This window comes from Phalangium opilio, unplaced genomic scaffold (assembly GCF_054372755.1).
Source record: "Phalangium opilio isolate 3A_F unplaced genomic scaffold, DU_Popi_V2 ptg000217l_1, whole genome shotgun sequence".
NCBI classification, from domain to species: Eukaryota; Metazoa; Arthropoda; class Arachnida; order Opiliones; family Phalangiidae; genus Phalangium; species Phalangium opilio.
This window is the reverse complement of record NW_028324218.1, coordinates 2,955,427-2,975,300: the sequence shown is the minus strand read 5'-3', so window position 1 is coordinate 2,975,300 and position 19,874 is coordinate 2,955,427. Positions and strand designations below refer to the sequence as shown.

The following is a 19,874-nucleotide window of genomic DNA, read 5'->3' as shown; positions in this document are numbered from 1 at the left end:
CTACTAGGAACCATTGAGCAGATGTAAGTCAAAATCTACCCTAAGAAAGTTTGTCATCTTACCCAGGGAATGCATACATCTACTGGGAATAATTGAGTAGAAATAAGTCAAAATCTATCTAAAAAGTTTGTCTTCAAGTTTTTGATTTAAAACCCAGGGAATGCATACAGCTACTAGGAATAATTGAGTAGATACAAGTCAAAATCTACCCAAAGAAAGTTTGTTATCTTCCAAGATTTTGATTTAAAGCCCAGGGAATGCATACAGCTACTAGGAATAATTGCGTAGATATTAGTCAAAATCTGCCCTTAGAAAGTTTATCTTTGAAGTTTTTGATTTAAAACACAGGGAATGCATACAGCTACTAGGAACCATTGAGTAGATACGAGTCAAAATCTACCCTAAGAAAGTTTGTTATCTTGGAAGTTTTTGATTTAAAACCCAGGGAATGCATACATCTACTGGGAATCATTGTGTAGATATAAGTCAAAATCTACCCTAAGAAAGTTTGTGTGTAGATATGCATTTTTAGTCAAGGTATCTAGGCGGGTTTTGTGGGAGGAGTTAGATAAACGTCATCAGAATTATGAGGCTTGAAGGGCAGTATGTGAACTTAAGTTATGCCTTCAAACAACAAGGGGACTTTGGTTATGGCCTGTTTGCGTCTAAATACCGTTTTATCAATGTTTCTTCTTAACCCTTAATATCGTGCAGACGACACTGTGCCTGCCACGCCCATTTAGTTTTGGAAAACGTTTGTTTATATACTTACATACTTATTTATGTAGTTGTAACTTCGGAGAAAGCAAGGATTAAATACATACAGCCATAAGTTTATAAGTGATATGTTCCTTCCATAAGTTTGTTTAATTAATCTCTGGTCATGACAAACTGAAAGACTTGTAATGAATTTGAAGTGAGTGAGGTAGGTCATAGATTCGAGAGGAGGTAAAGCGAGGGAGGCCTGGTGAGTGAGTGAGGTGGCGCTGCTGTCAAAGTGGACTTAGTAATGCGGACTAAATAGGAGTGCCCAGATGGAATAGGTCCTAAAACTGCAAAATTAATTAACCACGTGCACCGAGTGTACTTAGGACTTCAATTCAATTCTCGCTTCCGTCGTTCTCCTTCTCGAGCTGCTATAAGTCTCTCAGAAGCATTACGAATAGTATAGATAGTGTCATACTTATTACTTATAAACTTATGTTTATATGAAGAAGGGGTGGAGAAGGGGGGGGGTAGGCGGAAGCTAGTTCCTTTTGTTGTGTTCATACTTAACGACGGGGATTAACGTATTGAGAGATTTTTAACAGTCCAGAAAAGAACCATTCATTTCTTAAAGATCTACCCACGCTTGTGTTGAAAGGATATATCTCAACCAATACGTAAATAAATGAAATATTCCCTAATTATTGATATTCATAAATTTATTATTACTTGAATTTTAAAATCATTTAAAACTGGTCGTAACTATGTTATTTTTGGATTTTAAAATTAGAAGGAATAGCACTATATTAAAGTGCACATTCCGTAGAGTAATTGCACCGTGATACAGTGTATATTCCATAGAGTAATTGCACCAAGTATCATGAAAGTCGTTCTTGCAATAATTAAGTTAATATTATAATAAAGTTTGAACACTTAAGTCACTTAAAACTGGTTTAACTATGTTATTTTTGGATTTAAAATGAGAAGGAATAGCTTCACATTAAAGTGCACATTCCGTAGAGTAATTCCACCTCGATACAGTGTACATTCCGTAGAGTAATTGCACCAAGTATCATGAAAGTCGCTCTGGCAATAATTAAGTTAAAATGATTATAAAGTTTGAACATTTCATATCACTTAAAACTGGTCATAACTATTTTATTTTTGGTTATAAATGAAAAGTAATAGCACCACGATATAGTGCACAGTCCGTAGCGTAATTGCACCAAGTATCATGATAATCTCTCTTGCAATAATTAGGTTAAAATTATAATAAAGTTTGAACACTTCATATCACTTAAAACTAATTGTAACTATTTTAATTTTGGCTATAAATGAAAAGTAATAGCACCATGATATAGTGCACATTCCGTAGAGTAATTGCACCAAGTATCATGAAAGTAGCTCCTGTAATAATTTGACCAGTAAGAGGAAAGAGAAAATGGTGTAGCCCATTTCTACCTAATGTGTATGGCATACACGATTTCTCTTGAGTTTTTTAGGAGCGCAGTTTAGAGAGTGTTCACGAAGCGAATACACATACTCAAGTTGCTCTTCAGGAGCAGTTAGCAATGACTGTATACGAGGTTAAACAAGTATTCCTTCATACTTTGATTAGTTTCTTTTATCGTCGGTAAACTGCTCCTGTCTCGAACAGACTTTGAATCTAAATAATAAGATACGTTCAACGACAACTTAAGGAGAAAGTGGAAAGAGAGTATTGTTTATACCACAAGTTTATAAGTGATATGTTAAATGATAAGTATGATTTGCTACTGCAGAGAGACTTAGAGCAGCTCGAGATAACTAGTTCGAGAAGGAGAACGACGGAAGCGAGAATTGAATTGAAGTCCTAAGTACACTCGGTGCACGTGGTTAATTAATTTTGCAGCTAGGACCTATTCCATCTATGCACTCCTATTTAGTCCGCATTACTAAGCCCAAATTTGACAGCAGCGCCCCCCTCACTCACTCACCAGGCGTCCCTAGCTCGCTTTACCTCCTCTCGAATCTATGACCTACCTCACTCACTCACTCACTTCAAATTCATTACAAGCCTTTCAGTTTGTCATGACCAGATATTAATTAAACAAACTTATGGAACTTAACATATAACTTATAAACTTATGTTGATACGCTGTGAATAGACGGCAGTGTTTGCAAGTTAATTTGGTATCTATCAAAAGGGCTAGGTATAAGAAAAATAAAACACAGCAATTGTGGTTGGTGGTAGGTTAGACCTAAATATCAAGGAGGATGTAGCTATACTGGAGTAGAAATACTTTCTGGGTATAAAAAAAAAATAATAAAGAAATAAAAGTTGAAACAGTCACGTGTCTGGACTCTGGAATGGAAAGTTTCGCTGAATTATTTTGGCCCTGTTTTATTTATTTATTTATTTTTTTACTGCGGTTTTTATTTTTATGTAACAATGTGTTTATTAGAATATCTTCTTCTTGAATTTGGAATGCATACAGCTAATAGGAATGAATCATTGTATAAACACTGTTTCCAATGTTAATGTTCATAACTCTAACTTGTGTTAGGGGGTGCTACAGTGCATGTCCCTTATGGGGGACAAACAAAATCTTATGGGTGGTCATAGAAGTATAGATGTTAAATACATTTTCGGACTCGAGATTGATTGATTGATTGATTTCCCATAGAACTTACCATCCATGTATCCCACTGTATGATTGTACTTATTTATACTACAAACTATAATTAGAATTAATATTTTTGGAATGGACTGAACACCCTGTACATAATTAACAGATAATCTTTTTCTAAATGCTTAATTATTAGAAATTAATATTAATATTAATATTGTGTTTGGGGAAATATATTAATGGCAGATAATATAACCTCTCTATTTACTTTAATACCCTCAAAGCTACTTAGGTGTCATTACTTCAAATCTATTAAAAAAAATATTATTTATCTTGTCGAAATATTTCATTACCCCTTTAATAAAATGTTTATTAAAATTGTTGTGTTGGGGAAAATATATTAAAAGCAGTTCAGATTATCTCCATATTTACTTTTATACCCTCAAAGCTACTTAGGTGTCATTACTTCAAATCTATTAAAAAAATTATTATTCATCTTGTCGAAATATTTCATTACCCCTTTAATAAAATATTAGTTAAAGTTATGTTTGGTAAAATATATTAATAGCACTTAATATAAACTCCCTATTTACTCTTATACACTCAAAGCTGATTAGATGCCGGTACTCGATTATTGGAAGGGCCTTTTTGACTTTATTTCAATATAGAAATTGAATTAAAAAAGAAAATGAAAAATCGCTCAATTTTAAAATAGTATGCAAATAGCTTTTATTCATTTCAAGTGCTATTGAAGTATCAAAGTACTTCTTTCGTTTTAGAAGTTTCTAGATAAAACGTTTCATTTTTTCAAAACCCGCTCTTCAAATTTGAGTATTTCCTGATTTCGTCTAGTATTTGAAACATATTTTTTATTCATTGTTCTAGAACTTTTTAACAAAATTATCTCTAATTGAGGGACTAATCACTAAAACTCACTCTTTGTACATCCTTCAATGGTTACTACTAATTAACCTCCCCGTTTTAAAACAGGGTTCATGCAAACCTGGAAAACCTGGAAAAATCAGGGAAATAAATAGTTGACAAAAACCTCAGGGAAAAATCAGGGAAATAAATATTTAACAAAAACCTCAGGGAAAAACCAGGGAAATAAATAGTTGAAAAAAAAACCCAGGGAAAATTCAGGGAAATAAATAGTTGACAAAAACCTCAGGGAAAATTCAGGGAAATAAATAGTTGACAAAAACCTCAGGGAAAATTCAGGGAAATAAATAGTTGACAAAAACCTCAGGGAAAAACCAGGGAAATAAATAGTTGACAAAAACCTCAGGGAAAATTCAGGGAAATTTAAAATTTTTAGTAAAATTCAGGGAAATTTGCGTCAAACAGGGGCCGAGTAATTAAGCAAAATGTTCATAAACATCCCCTCCATAGGATTAACATTACACTAAACTTTGATTGCTCATAACTCTGGTTATATTAGAGATACGGGGATGTCCTTTGATTATGTAATAGTCCTATTTGCCCCCCTCCTCCTTCGTTAACATTTGCTCCATAGGATACTCCATATACGGGAAAAACCTGGAGAATTCAGGGAAGTATATGGGGAAAAATCTCATGGAAATCTCAGGGAAATTTGCTTTCCAAAAGTTGTATGAACCCTGTAAAATGAAAGGCGAAGTGGCCATCCCCTCTTTGTCATTCGTTTCGTTTTATTGTTTGAACCCTGGATTATTTTATTCCACCCCCCTAAAAAATCCCCCAAATTTACTAAGCCTACTTTTAATCTAAAGTACTTTTAATCGTATAAAAATTCAATTTTATAAGAGAAAAATTATTTAAATTTCTAACCCTTTTTTTCCGTATTATTCTTTTTTTGTTTTTGATTTAGATGAGCGTTGGTGGTACCTTAAATCCTGGCCTAAATTTTGGTGTGGTCAAGAATATTTTTGATCCAAAAATAGACACTGGACAGTGGAAAGATTCACCACGTGTTGGATTAACGCCTTGTGATCATAGGGAACCTAATTCAGTTGTTATTGAGGTAAGATTCTAATTAAACTTTAAAGTTTTTAATTAAATACCCAAAAATCACGTGAATGTCTTGTCAAAGTATAATTACCATCATAAGTTTATAAGTGATAAGTATGATATGCACTAGCTATACAAGTTCGTAATGCTAAGTCTGAGAGACTTAGAGCAGCTCGAGATAACTAGTTCGAGAAGGAGAACGACGGAAGCGAGAATTAAATTGAAGTCCTAAGTACACTCGGTGCACGTGGTTAATTAATTTTGCAGCTAGGACCTAATTCCATCTAGGCACTCCTATTTAGTCCGCATTACTAAGCCCAAATTTAACAGCAGCGCCACCTCACTCACCAACCAGGCCTCCCTCGCTTTACCTCCTCTCGAATCTATGACCTACCTCACTCACTTCAAATTCATTACAAGCCTTTCAGTTTCTAAAATACCAGATATTAATTAAACAAACTTATGGAATGAACATACATATCACTTATAAACTTATGTTAGTGGTTAAAGAATCGGGTTTTAAAAATATATCACTTGGTTTTCCATTTCACTCTCTCTTTAAACACTGCTTTTAATTATAAACTTATTTTAATGGTAATGGTGAAACACTAGAAATATATTTAAATAGCCTACAAAAATAATTATTAAATAAATAAATATGTAATATAAATATAAAGCAAGGAGTAATGAAGACTAGAGTAGCAATTATTTTATTTATTTTTAAGAAGAAAAAGTGACACTTGTTAAACCGCTAAATGAAATACCTAAATTGCGTCAATCTAAGTTTGCACCACGTGTAAGGCTATATTCAATGCCGTATCAACGTTGTAGGTTTAACTTTATTGTAAATTAGAGTTGAAACGAACTATACATTAACTCCGCGTAGCCCACTCGGCAAGTGCTTCTCTAGCCGCTCTCGGATTCGGTTGTCATGGTAACCGTCTCTTACGATCTCTTGTATCCGGGACCTGGTTTTTTTTTATATCCAAAGTATCCTTGGGAAGGGAATTTACGACTATATAGTAGGGGATAACTTGTATATAATGGGGGCTTGATTTTCAAGACAAGGTTGCATTAGTAGGAATGCTGGGGCTTTCAACAGAGATGTGTGTGCCGAGATTGTTGTATGGTTTATTTATTTATTGGTTGAACTGTTACCTTAGTTTAGTCTTTTTGTTTTTAGCGTAAAGACTAATTAATTTATTAAGTTTTTGATTCAATGGTTTGTGATTTAATTTGTTTTTATTTTATTTTAAATTGTGGTAACGAATTTGAATTTGATTGTATTTTATGTGGTCAAATTAGATTTTATTGTGATTTGATGATTTAGGAAGGTTAGTTTGTTGTTAGGGAGGGTTTGGAGGGTCAGTTTGTTGTTAGGGAGGGTTTGGAGGGTCAGTTTGTTGTTAGGGAGGGTTTGGAGGGTCAGTTTGTCGTTAGGGAGGGTGTGGAGGGTCAGTTTGTCGTTAGGGAGGGTTTGGAGGGTCATTTTGTCGTTAGGGAGGGTTTGGAGGGTCAGTTTGTCATTAGGGACGGTTTTGAGGGTCATTTTGTTGTTAGGTAGGGTTTTGAGGGTCATTTTGTTGTTAGGGAGGGTTTTGAGGGTCATTTTGTTGTTAGGGAGGGTTTTGAGGGTCATTTTGTTGTTAGGGAGGGTTTTGAGGGTCATTTTGTTGTTAGGGAGGGTTTTGAGGGTCATTTTGTTGTTAGGGAGGGTTTTGAGGGTCATTTTGTTGTTAGGGAGGGTTTGGAAGGTCAGTTTGTTGTTAGGGAGGGTTTGGAAGGTCATTTTGTTGTTAGGGAAGGTTTGAAAGGTCATTTTGTTGTTAGGGAAGGTTTGAAAGGTCATTTTGTTGTTAGGGAAGGTTTGAAAGGTCATTTTGTTGTTAGGGAAGGTTTGAAAGGTCAGTTTATAGTCAGGGAGGGTTCGAAAGGTCAGTTTATAGTCAGGGAGGGTTCGAAAGGTCAGTTTGTCGTTAGGGAGGGTTCGAAAGGTCAGTTTGTCGTTAGGGAGGGTTCGAAAGGTCAGTTTGTCGTTAGGGAGGGTTCGAAAGGTCAGTTTGTCGTTAGGGAGGGTTCGAAAGGTCAGTTTGTCGTTAGGGAGGGTTCGAAAGGTCAGTTTGTCGTTAGGGAGGGTTCGAAAGGTCAGTTTGTCGTTAGGGAGGGTTTGAAAGGTCAGCTTGGAGTTGAGGAGGGTTTGAAAGGTCATTTTAAAGTTAAGGAATGGTCGAGAGGTCGTTGGTAAGTCAGGAAATGGTCTGAAGTGTATTCGCAAGTCCAGGGAATCATCAAACAATGATTGACAAGTCAGAAAACGTTGAAAAAATTCATTCGCAAATCCGACAATGGTCAAAAGCTTATTAATAAGTCAGAAAAATGTTCAAATGATCGTTAGCAAGTCAGGAAATCTTATAAAGACCATAACCGATTCGGAGAAATATATTGAAAATCTCATCCATATATAATAAATACATCTTGGAATCGGTCAAAAAAGCCAGCCAGAAAAACCTTCATAGTTCATCTCCCAGTAATCTTCTTCCCAACCCCTTAGAGAGGATTGATCTAAATTAGAATCAATAAAGGCTGCACTTTCAATTTGAGACGCAAACTTCCTTCTCTTTTTATAAGGCGACTATTTTATTTCCGCATTTTGCTGTTATGAAAGCCCCAAGTTCCTAAAACGACCTTGGAACCTCTCTCTCCTCTCTCTCTTTCTCTCTCTTGCTCCTTCATGCAGCTTTCTCTGTTTTATCGGAGAAACTCTGTTTCGAAGCGGCTTTAGCAACTCTCCCTCCCTCTCTCTCTCATCCAATTTCATTCCCCCCCCCCTTCTTCCGAGTTGACCGGTGCTTCATTCGAACTGACCCATATTGTGACGTATTCGAGGCCATTACTACATACATACAAACTCCTCCTAAACCTTAATATAATTAACATAGAATTGATGATCTTAGCTATGGCCATAGCCATAGCCAAGGCTTAAGGGGGAACCCTTTGGGGTAATTGTTGCAGTTTGATTGATAGCAGTTGATTGGATTGAATAGTGTGTGCTCTCGAACCAATAATGTATACCATACCATCATCATAAGTCCAGGGTTCGTACAAACCTGGAAAATCTATAATAAGTTTATGTTCCATAAGTATGACACCTACCAATACAAGTTCGTAATGCTACTGAGAGACTTAGAGCAGCTCGAGATAACTATAGTTCGAGAAGGAGAACGACGGAAGTGAATTAAATTGAAGTCCCAAGTACACTCGGTGGTGGTTAATTAATTTTGCAGCTAGGACCTAATTCCATCTAGGCACTCCTATTTAGTCTGCATTACTAAGCCCAAATTTGACAGCAGCGCCCCACTCACTCACCAGACCTCCCTAGCTCGCTTTACCTCCTCTCGAATCTATGACCTACCTCACTCACTCACTCACTCACTCACTTCAAATTCATTACAAGCCTTTCAGTTTCTAAGTTACCAGATATTAATTCAACAAACTTATGGAAGCAACATACATATCTTATGAATAAATAATTTTTTAACAGTTAATTTATTTTTTTAACGACAGATGTCGCTCTTTAACGTTTTATCGGTGTTAAAATGAAAATTAGCATACTGTTTAGACGCTCTTAGTAATGCATATGAGTACTTTAGAAAATTCTATGTTGTTTAAAATGTTTTAGTATAAACGTAGAGCTCGTAACACCTACTGAAACTTTTGAAAGGTAAAGGTACCTGAAAACGTTTAATAACGTTTTTCCATGTCAAAAGTTATAATAGTTCACTTGCGTTTTTAACATAACTCGAAAGGGTTCGTTCTTATTTATTAATTATGCTTTTTGAATTGGAGTTATTTGCCTAGTTTTTCTGTAACTGCAAAGTTTTATAATTTTTTATATTTGTTTTTAGACTTTTTGAGTGAGTCGTAAGTCATGGAGGTTTGAAATTAGGTTAAATGAACGCGTCTCAACTTGAGCTTTAATTTGAATACCTTGATGATATATTTATCATGAATAGTTCATGAGTTATTTTGAGTTTAATGGTTTTGAGCTGTTTTAAGTTTTATTAGTGACGTATAAGGTATGGAGATTTGATATTTAGATAGTTTAACGCGTCTCAACATTAGCTTTAATTTGAATACCTTGATGATATATTTATCATGAATAGTTTATGAGTTATTTTGAATTTATTTTTATGAGCTACTTTGAATTTTGTTATTTTGAGTTATTGCGAGTCACGTATAAGGTATGGAGCTTTGAGATGTAGATAATTGAACGCGTCTTATTCTGGGCTTTAATTTGAGTGCTCGCAAGATATGGTTATGATCTATAGTTTACGAGTTATGAAAACTTTGTTATATTTTAATTGCAGACGAATTTGAAGATAGTGGAGAACAATAACAGGGTTAGCCCCGAGCCTCATTTGAACAACAGTATGCCCAGTGCGCCGGCGCAGAATAGACTGTCGCCTTCGCAGACGACGCAACAGCAATCTCCAGCGAATAATAATCATATAAACTCAACGACGGTGGCGCCACCACCCCCAAATAAATTTAACCAACCTCCTGGCAGCCCTGCCAGTACGCAATATAGGCCTTCAGCCACTGTTTCCAACTCCAGCAAGCCCAAGATTATGACCAATCAGGTAATAACGATTTAAACACATAACTACTGTTATCATTATTATCAAAAGCAAATGGAGGTAACAGAGAGTAATTCCATTTAGCCCGCACCTGGTATCAAAGTTCCAGTGGCGACACGAGCGGTCAAAACTGAATCTAAAAGACCAGAATCTCCGTCTGCGGCCAGTACTGGTCAAGCGGTCAGTTCAGACCCGCCAACTCAAGGGTCATCTTCCTATAGTTCTCAAAGCGCCGCAACGCCAACCACGCCCCTAGCGGCCAGTACGGTCGTCAAGAGCGAACAGCGGGAGGAAACTAAAACCGGAAACGCCGCTAGCGCCGCGGTCAGTACGACCGGTGGACAACTGCCCACGGCGAGAAGTTTATCGCCAAAGCCAGCCCAAGTTGACCAGTTTGTTAATCGAAATCACGTCTTAGTCAGGCATCCTGTGAATAAGGTAAGCGAAACGTTTTTGTATTTATTTGAAAGGCTTTTTGAGATATTGTACCTTCCCGAATTGTCTCATAACTTGTGCGGTTGAACGCGTCTTGAAGTGGGCTTTAATTTGAATACCTACAATGTACCATTATCATATATTATGAGTTTATGACGACATATGATGATTTTCATCTTGACAATTTTAAATCTTGAACCAAACACTATGCTAATATGTATCTCCTTACCCCATATAACTTAAACCCTAGGCTTAAATTTTTAACTTAAAAATAACAACACACTCAATCGTATAAAAGCCCTGATTAAGCCACACCCGTAAATCATGACGTCATCATGACAACATGATGCGCTTCTCCCCAAGAAAACGTTATGAACCCTATTGTGTTTATACTCAATTTAAAGCTTATCTCGAACCTTACCTTAATACGCTTATCATAAAACCCAATAACGTAACCCCGACACGTAAAATCTCATAATAATCACTATAAAAATACAGTAAAATCATGACGTCATATGACCGTAAGACTCGCCCCCAAACCGAACCCCATTGTGTTTATACTCATTTTAAAGCTTGAATCAAACTGAACACGAATCCGCATTCCATTGCAACCTATAACGTATTGCAAACCTGTAAAACCTCATAATAACCAATCACGACAAAGATACAGTAAAATCATGACGTCATCATGACCATAAGACACGCCCCCCAAACCGAACCCCATTGTGTTTATACTCATTTTAAAGCTTGAATCAAACTGAACACGAATACGCACTTCATCGCAACATATAACATAATACCAACACGTAAATCTCTTTAAGAACCAATCACAACGAGGATACCGTAACCTCATATCCCATTTTTAATTGTGACTGAACATTATCGACTCGAAATTAAAAATTTCCCAAAGAACAAAGAACACATGACAACATGACAACCCCTTCATTACTGATTTCTGAAGACAAACATAACATAGTACATACACAATAAAATAAACACACCTATGTACATTTAAATAACTTCATTATTATAAAACAATATATACATATATACATGTATTATTAGTATTACCACCCCTTTTTTTCTTGGTAACGCAAAATAAATAGAGTATATAAAAAGTTTTTAGATTATGTTACATCATGCGTATCTATGTCTTCGCTTGAACGATTTCCTCTCGCTTTTAGTTAAAGAAGTAACCGCTAGGCGCCGCTACAATCTGTTAGGTATATTTTTCTCTCAATTCTTTCTTCTTTGGGGGATATTGGGTAAATCTTTTTGAAGATAGACTCGGTGCAGTTCAGACTTGCAGCAAGAGACTCGCTCGCTTACGGTCTTTGAACTTAAATTGCCACCGCCCTTGTACTATCCTATGGTGTATCGTTTTGGATTTGTTCGGGGTTCAACTTCTGGGAAGAAGTAGGCCTAGGCCTTGTGTGTGTGTGAGGGTTTTTTTAGGGTTCTTTCTATTCCCTTTTGAAATATTTATTCACCTTGATTTTAAAATGGTTTCCCCTCTCTCTATCTCTCTCTCGCTTTCTCCATACGGCAGCGCCATCTATATTTATGTATTGGAAAAATACTTGTGGTTTCTTCTTACTCTTAGGGGTTTTTTGGGTTCTTTGAAATTGGGCTCGAAAATGTTAGCAAAATGTATGATGCTGTATTTTCTTAGTTTTTGTTTAGAGAGGTATAACTCTGGTTCTATTAGAGATACGGGGATGTCCTTTGAGTATGTTATAGCCCTATTTCTTAGCTTTATAATGATACCTAATACTTGGGGGTTGCGATAATTAGGGACCGAGTAATTAAACAAAATGTTAATTAACATCCTCTCCATAGAGTTAACTGGGCTTATTTACAACACCTTATAACTCTAGTTCTAAAAGAGATACGGGGATTTCCTTTGAGTATGTTATAGCCCTATTTCTTAGCTTTACAATGGTACTAAATACTTGGGGGTTGCGATAATTAGCGACCGAGTAATTATGCAAAATGTTAATTAACATCCTCTCCATAGAGTTAACTGGGCTTATTTACATAACACCGTATAACTCTGGTTCTGTTAGGGATACGGGGATGTCCTTCGAGTATGTTATAGCCCCATTTCTTAGCTTTCCAACGATACTAATACTAACCAGAACCTGAGAAATAAACAAATAAACAAACAAATTGGCAGGAAATAAATAACCTAAAATTATATCCGAAGTTAATAATACTTGCATCTTAGAAGTATATAAATATAATCAATCCCCATCCCTTTTTTAGTTTTAGGTAAGGCGCGTGTCATTCTTTCTAAATTAAATCCCTCTTTTTAAATTATAGACCTAGGTGCGCATGCGCTAAAATATCGTCTAATATTCTTCATATAAATGTACGTATTCCCATTTGCCCATAAAAGCAAGACTTATGATGTTGGATCGTTGACGTTTTTCGTGTTTTCAATTTATCACTCGCACCCCGCAATAATGGTTTCATGCTTTTTTTCTCTCTATCTACCCCCCCCTTTCCCCCGTCTCTCCCTCTCTCTCTCTCTCTCGTTTCAACAACGTCAACTTAACTTGTTAGTAGGTCGAAAACTTATCTTCCCCCTTACTGTCTTCGCTGTCAATTTAAGCTGTCGCTTTGGATAAGGGTGGTGGGCTTTTGGCGCGTTTAACGCCACGACTGTTTAACATGACAGGGTTGACCGGAATGTTTTATTGTCGTTTTTCCGGTCCTTGGCGGTTTAGCTCCGACATCTATTGGCGATTCTTTGAAAGTTTTTCCTTGTTTCCCCCTACTTTGGACCTTGTTCCGAGGGGATGGATACTTCTTTATATTTATTAGTTTTTTACGTTTATTTTAGTTTAGGCAGGGAAACCAATGGTAAAATAATTCATATAAAATTCTATATTTTTGAACCTGTTCTATGTTAATTATGCTATAACAGGGATAGATTTAATTGTAGAAGCAGGAATGGAGAACGGTTAGTATTTACTTCAGTTATTCCGACTCATAGACCACCCAGTATAGAGCCCCTCCCTCCAACCAACACGTAACGAAAAGTTTAAATTATCTTATTGGCTGCTCACTTAAACCCTACGTTTTGATGACGTTGCTGATGCGGGGACGGCGAAAAATAATGACGTAATTCCTTTTTACCTCTGTCGCTATGACCCTCCCGCCTCTTCTTTCATACCCCCCTCCGTCCCGTGGAAGGGGGTCCGGGACTTTGACGCGCGCCGACAATACTCTGTTCTCCATTCCTACTTCTAAAATTAAATCTATCCCTGATCCTAAAAAGTGTCCAACACCTTTATAACTATATAAATTTATAGCTTTACGCGATTTTAACTAAAGTAAGGTGCAAGTCTAGGGGTAGGTTATTGTGTTCCAACTCGACGTGACGTTTTTTTTCTTCAATGGTTTAGATCCAGCCAGGTTAGGCTTAAGATTGTTAGGCCTTTTTTAGAATGTATTTCATGAATTGATACCGTATTTATTTGAAGAGGGGATTTTTTATCTTTGTCAATAGGAATTGACAGTGTTATTAAATGGTACACCGCTATATTGAAGTTTATTTCAATATGGACAAGTGGTATTGACTAAAGTTGAAACGGAAGTGTTTGAGATAGAGGGGGAAATAAGTAAGGTTTAGGTGTGAAATTATTGTGTTTTGAATTTGAAGGTTAAGGTTTAGGGTTCATGGTCGCGTCTGTTGGTCTGTTGAACTTTGAATTTAGGGTGTTTTTGTTGCGCGTTTTTGGGGTTAGAAATATATTTATTTTTTGTAACCAATTATATGAAGAGAAACTAGAATCAATTAAAATTAGTTTTAATATTACACAGAATGTAACAAAAATTAGTAAGTTCTGAAGCCCGGCCCGGTATACCCACAAAAGTTGACAAAACATGGGAGATATATGGGGGCGTAATATTTCCTAGTAGCTGTATTTATTCCTGGTTTTAAACCAATGAAATTGCCAAGAAAAATGTACCTTTATTTATAAAAATAATTAAGTAGAATTAATCACAACTAGAATTTTGTTAATTAGTTTTAAAAATATATAGAAGTTGAAAAGTTACCTAAATTAAATTAATTTTAGTTTAAAATATGTTTAATCCCAATAATAATAACAATAATTAAGTAATTAAAATTCCCACAAATAAACAAGATGAACCAATCACAAATAGAATTTGTTAATTAGTTTTAAAAATATATAGAAGTTAATAAAACCCCGAAATTAAATTAATTTAGTTTAAAATATATTTAATCCCAATAATAATAACAATTAAGTAATTAAAATTATGCCCTAATTAAAATTCCCACAAATAAACAAGATGAACCAATCACAACTAGGATTTGTTAATTAGTTTTAAAAATATATAGAAACCCCAAAATTATTTATTTTAGTTTAAAATATATTTAATCCTAATAATAAATAATAATAATAATAATAATAATAATACAGTAATTAAAATTATGCCCTAATTATAATTCCCACGAACCAAAAATTAACCACCACCAATCCTTAATTATAAAAATCTATAAACAGGTAAAAATATAATTAATAATTAACCCCATTTCGCACGGTTCTGTTATAAATAATTAAACAAAAATTTCCAGTAAAAATATTTGGTTTTAAAAATTAATTTATCAAACCATTTAATTAATAATAAATTAATTTAGGCTTAGGCGGCTGCGAGAATCACTTGTAAATTCATTATCGGCTCTGTCTTTTATAATTTGGCCATAAAATTGGGGTGCTAAGGCCCCGAATAGTCTTTAGTCTACTCTTTTCCCCTTCCTTAAGTGGTTAGAAGCTACTCAAATACCCCCTAAAGTACCAGAGAGAGAGAGAGAGAGAGAGAGAGAGAGAAAGAGAGAGAGATTTTTAGACTTATTGATTTTAAATGAACCGGCTGCAATGCTTGCTAATTGGCAAGACTTTTAAAACTTAAACTTTGAGAAAAGAAATTGTTTTTAAAGACCTGGACCAGATGTAAGAGAAAAGGGAAAATTTAACGATGTTATAGGCCTAAGACTTCTTGAATTTGAACCTGTACAGGGTGTAAATCTATTCCAAAAAAGAGAGAGCTCCTGGGGTAATTATAACTTGCCCAAGTACATGAAGTGGGATGATTTATTTAAAAAGAAAATTAGTTTTTTTTTATTTATTTTTGAAGACAGAATTATTTTTCAGTTGAACTTAGTGGGTTTTTATTTTTGTTTTTTTTGGTATTATCGGTTTTTTCCTTTTTAGTTTTTCATCCAATTAGCCTTATTCCTGATCAGCGCCACTAGCGGATGGTCTGAAAACTACTCCCATAGAGTCTAGGTATATTTAAGCGGGTTTGCAGAATTTCCGTCAGATGGCGCGGCGTTCGAGCCACCTGGCGGAAATTCTGCAAACCCGCTTAAATATACCTAGTCTCTATGGGAGTAGTTTTCAGACCATCCGCTAGTGGGGCTGATTAGACATATGGCCAATTAAGTGAAGTTGGCATTTCGTTAATGTGTTGCACTCTAGGGGTCAAGGTTAGGTTAAGGGTCACGGGAATTATGAGTTCAGTTAGAAAATAAATATTAGTTGTATACTCCTATTGTTTATCGACCCCTGGTTTAATAAAACCTGTAATAAAACCAAAGCAACCTTTATATGAAACCCCTAAAACTTTATATACCTTTCATTTAATAATTTACATCGTGTTTTACCATATATACTTATTTTTAGATCGTTTATGCACTCATGATACGCATTACAACCTTTATACGAAACCCCTAAAACTTTATATACCTTTAATTTAATAATTTTCATCGCGTTTTACCATATATACCTGTTTTTAGTTTGTTTATCCACTCCTGATACGCATTACAACCTTTATACGACACCCCTAAAACTATATATACCTTTATTTACCTATTTACATAGCATTTTACCATATACACTTATTTTTAGTTCGTTTATCCACTCCTGATACGCATTACAACCTTTATACGAAACCCCTAAAACATTATATATCTTTAATTCCATAATTTACATCGCGTTTTACCATATACACTTAATTACAACGCATTACAACCTTTATTCGAAACCCCTAAACCATTACACACCTTTATTTATTTAATTTACATAGCATTTTACCATGTATACGTATTTTTAATTCATTCATTCACTCCTGATACGCATTACAACCTTTATACGACACCCCCATAATAATAGTTCCAACTTTGTAAACTAGGTGGCGCTAGCTCACTATAAACATTGCCTTATCCAAAAAGGGGGGAAAGGCATACACGTGACCCCTTTTAAAAATCGAAAACTGGCTGGGAGACGTCGGCTTCCCATTCGCAGGCTAGTCGCGTCTGGCTTCGGACGTACGTTAACTTAACGTATCGTCGCCGGTTTTTCCAAAAGGATATCCCCGGCACACAAAAAGAAATATACTATACGGATTTTAAAAAATATATATGGATATAATATATATTGGATGGCCCGGGGCTATCACGATAAAATTTTTATTCGGGCCTCGGTTGCTTTGAATCAGGTTTATTTTTTGATTTTTTTTATTGAATTCAAGTCTTGTGCGGTGGTTCGTACCAACTTTGGATATGTATTAAAATGTGCGCGCCAATTTGGGATTAAATTTGGATAAATTAAACGTAATAAGGTAATGGTACATGCTTTTAAAACCAAATTTATCATCGTAAATACATTTTTTTTTCGTAAATACGGTTTTCTTTCCGATTTTGTGGCGTTTAGTTTAATGCTTTAATATGCGGGGTTTTTGAATTTTCTTTGCTAAGCCTTGGCCTAAAAATTTGGTCTAATTTAGTTTATAACTTCAAAGTTATGGGTTTATGAGTTGCTTATACGTTGTTTTTAAGTTTAAACGTTAGGTATTGTTTGTTTATACGTTGTTTAAAGGAAAGGCCAAATGGTAGTATTCCCCCTCCACGGATTTTTAAAAGTTTGTACTCATTTCTGATAGTAAATGAGGTGGGGAACACGATTCCGTCAAAATTTTTCACCGCAAATGATTTTTTAAAAAAAAAAAAAAAGCACATATTACTTACGGTTGTTTGTATATTTCATATTTGGGGCGCATACACTTGTTTAGATTATGTTTGGGATATTTTAGGTTCAGGTTAGGTTCAGGTTAGGTTAGGTTAGGTTCAGGTTAGGTTAGGTTTAGGTTCAGGTTAGGTTCAGGTTAGGTTCAGGTTAGGTTAGGTTAGGTTCAGTTTCTATTAGATTTCTCCTTTTCCAAAATATTGCAATTTTCATAAAAAAAAAATTAAAAAAAAAATTTTCAAAATCATTTGCGGTGGAAATTTTTAACGGCATCGTGTTCCTCACTTCATTTACTATCAGAAATGAGTACAAACTTTTAAAAATCCGTGGAGGGGGAATACTACTATTTTACCAAAGGCAATATTTGATTTAAATTAACGTTTTTAGACATTAAAGTTTGTTCTAATTTAGTTTATAACTTCAAAGTTATGTGTTGCTTTTACGTTGTTTTTCAGTTTTAACGTTAGGTGTTGTTTGTTTTTATGTTGTTTAAAGGCAATATTTGATTCTAATTAACGTTTGTAGACATTAAAATTTGTGTATTTATACTGATTAAAGTAGTTAAAGTATTTAAACTATCAGAATTTGCCAGTATTTAGTTAGTAGAGCATCTACTGCAGGTGTTTGGAACTGAATTGAACAGAACCCTTCAGAAGCATTTCAGTCTGTTCAATGTTGTTGTAGATAGCGGTTGTTGAATTACACGAAGTTTAAGTTCCATATTAAATTAATATCAACCTGCTTAAATTAAAAATTAAAAAACGAGATTGAGAAATTTTTATTAAATTCGTGTCATCAAGTTTTGTGTCATACGATGTCTTTTATGATTGGTAGACATGGCCCTTCTTCTACCTACGTACTGCGACAACAAACACACCAACACACGTACCTATTTGCAATTTAACTATACCTTCTAAAACTTCAAAAAACACTTGTGTTTGTCGGTGGTGTTATGTTAGAGATTTTAGACTACAACTACGGTGTTTTTACCTTAACTCTAACTGCGCATGTGTTTCAGGGATAGGGTTGCAACTAATTTGTTATTACTGGCATCTAATACATCTGAATTGAACTGAATTCCATAAGCTTAATTTAGTAGAATTGTTGTAGATAGGGGGTTGAATAACTGGCAACACTTTTCTGCATACTATATTTTTCCCATGGATAATTTGCCCTATAAAACGATGTCATGTAAGCCTTTGCCAGGGTTCATACAAACCTGGAAAACCTGGAAAAATCAGGGAAATAAATAGTTGACAAAACCTCAGGGAAAATTCAGGGAAATTTCGAATTTTTAGTAAAATTCCGGTCAGGGAAATCAGGGAAATAAATAGTTGACAAAACCTCAGGGAAAATTCAGGGAAATTTCGAATTTTTAGTAAAATTCCGGTCAGGGAAATCAGGGAAATAAATAGTTGACAAAACCTCAGGGAAAATTCAGGGAAATTTCGAATTTTTAGTAAAATTCAGAGAAATCAGGGAAATTTGCGTCAAACAGGGGCCGAGTAATTAAGCAAAATGTTCATAAACATCCCCTCCATAGGATTAACATTACACTATACTTTGGAGGCTCATAACTCTGGTTATATTAGAGATACGGATGGGGATGTCCTTTGGTTATGTAATAGTCATATTTGCCCCCCCCCCCTCCTTCGTTAACATTTGCACCATAAGATACTCCATATACGGGAAAAACCAGGAAAACTCAGGGAAGTATATGGGGGAAAAACCTCATGGAAATCTCAGGGAAATTTGCGTACTCGGTTATCTCTGACGTCATTTTCCCCCATAGATAATTAACCCTATGTAACTAATTAATTCCGTAACTGTGATGTTATTTAATTTTTGTACCATAGATAATTTATCCTAAAATAAAAACGGTTATTTCAACCTCTGTAATATTTTCCCCATAGAGAATCCATTATAATAAGTTATATTTGTCTGATGTATACTTTCATTGGCGCCTTAATTTCGGGGTACTTAAAGCTCCAGATCACGTGACAGTAGCTCGTTAAAATTTATTGGGTGGATATTGACTACCTATTAGCGAAGTTAGTTGTTCAATTTACATGAAAAGGGAAATAATTGACTCTAAGCCATTAAATTCGTATTACATGCCTTAATCTGTCTTAATTATCTCACCCCATTAATTTTAAACCATGAAATTGCGCTCCATTCTACAAATTTGCATTGAATATTAATTTATCAACTAAATATTTCCTTCTAGTGATAAAAAATTACGATTTAATTATTCAAAAGGGAAGATGTATGTATGTTAAGGGAGAGTTTTACAGCGAAAAGGGTTCTAGCTAATTGTAAAGCTAGCGTCGAGAATAGAGACCAGACCTATTTTGCAGCTAATTTTGGAAGGGTTCTAACTATTTGAACCCCCCCCCTCGACTATGCAAAAATCTCCCCGTAAATCCCCCTGAAACTCTGCCAAA

At 35.1% G+C, this 19,874-nt stretch overlaps 2 protein-coding genes across 11 annotated transcripts in view; both read left to right on the top strand.

Moving 5' to 3' along the window:
- Window positions 1-19,874, top strand: part of LOC149615649 (ras-related and estrogen-regulated growth inhibitor) — a 112,846-nt gene that overhangs the window by 12,356 nt on the left and 80,616 nt on the right. The window lies entirely within an intron of this gene.
- tay (tay bridge kinase) overlaps window positions 1-19,874 on the top strand; it is a 65,733-nt gene that overhangs the window by 12,943 nt on the left and 32,916 nt on the right. For all 10 annotated transcript variants that reach the window (XM_089857272.1, XM_089857271.1, XM_089857270.1 and 7 more), the window contains exons 2-4: window positions 5,164-5,316; window positions 9,671-9,943; window positions 10,025-10,378. In XM_089857272.1, coding sequence (XP_089713398.1) covers window positions 5,164-5,316; window positions 9,671-9,943; window positions 10,025-10,378 — 780 coding nt within the window. The remainder of the gene's footprint in view (window positions 1-5,163; window positions 5,317-9,670; window positions 9,944-10,024; window positions 10,379-19,874) is intronic.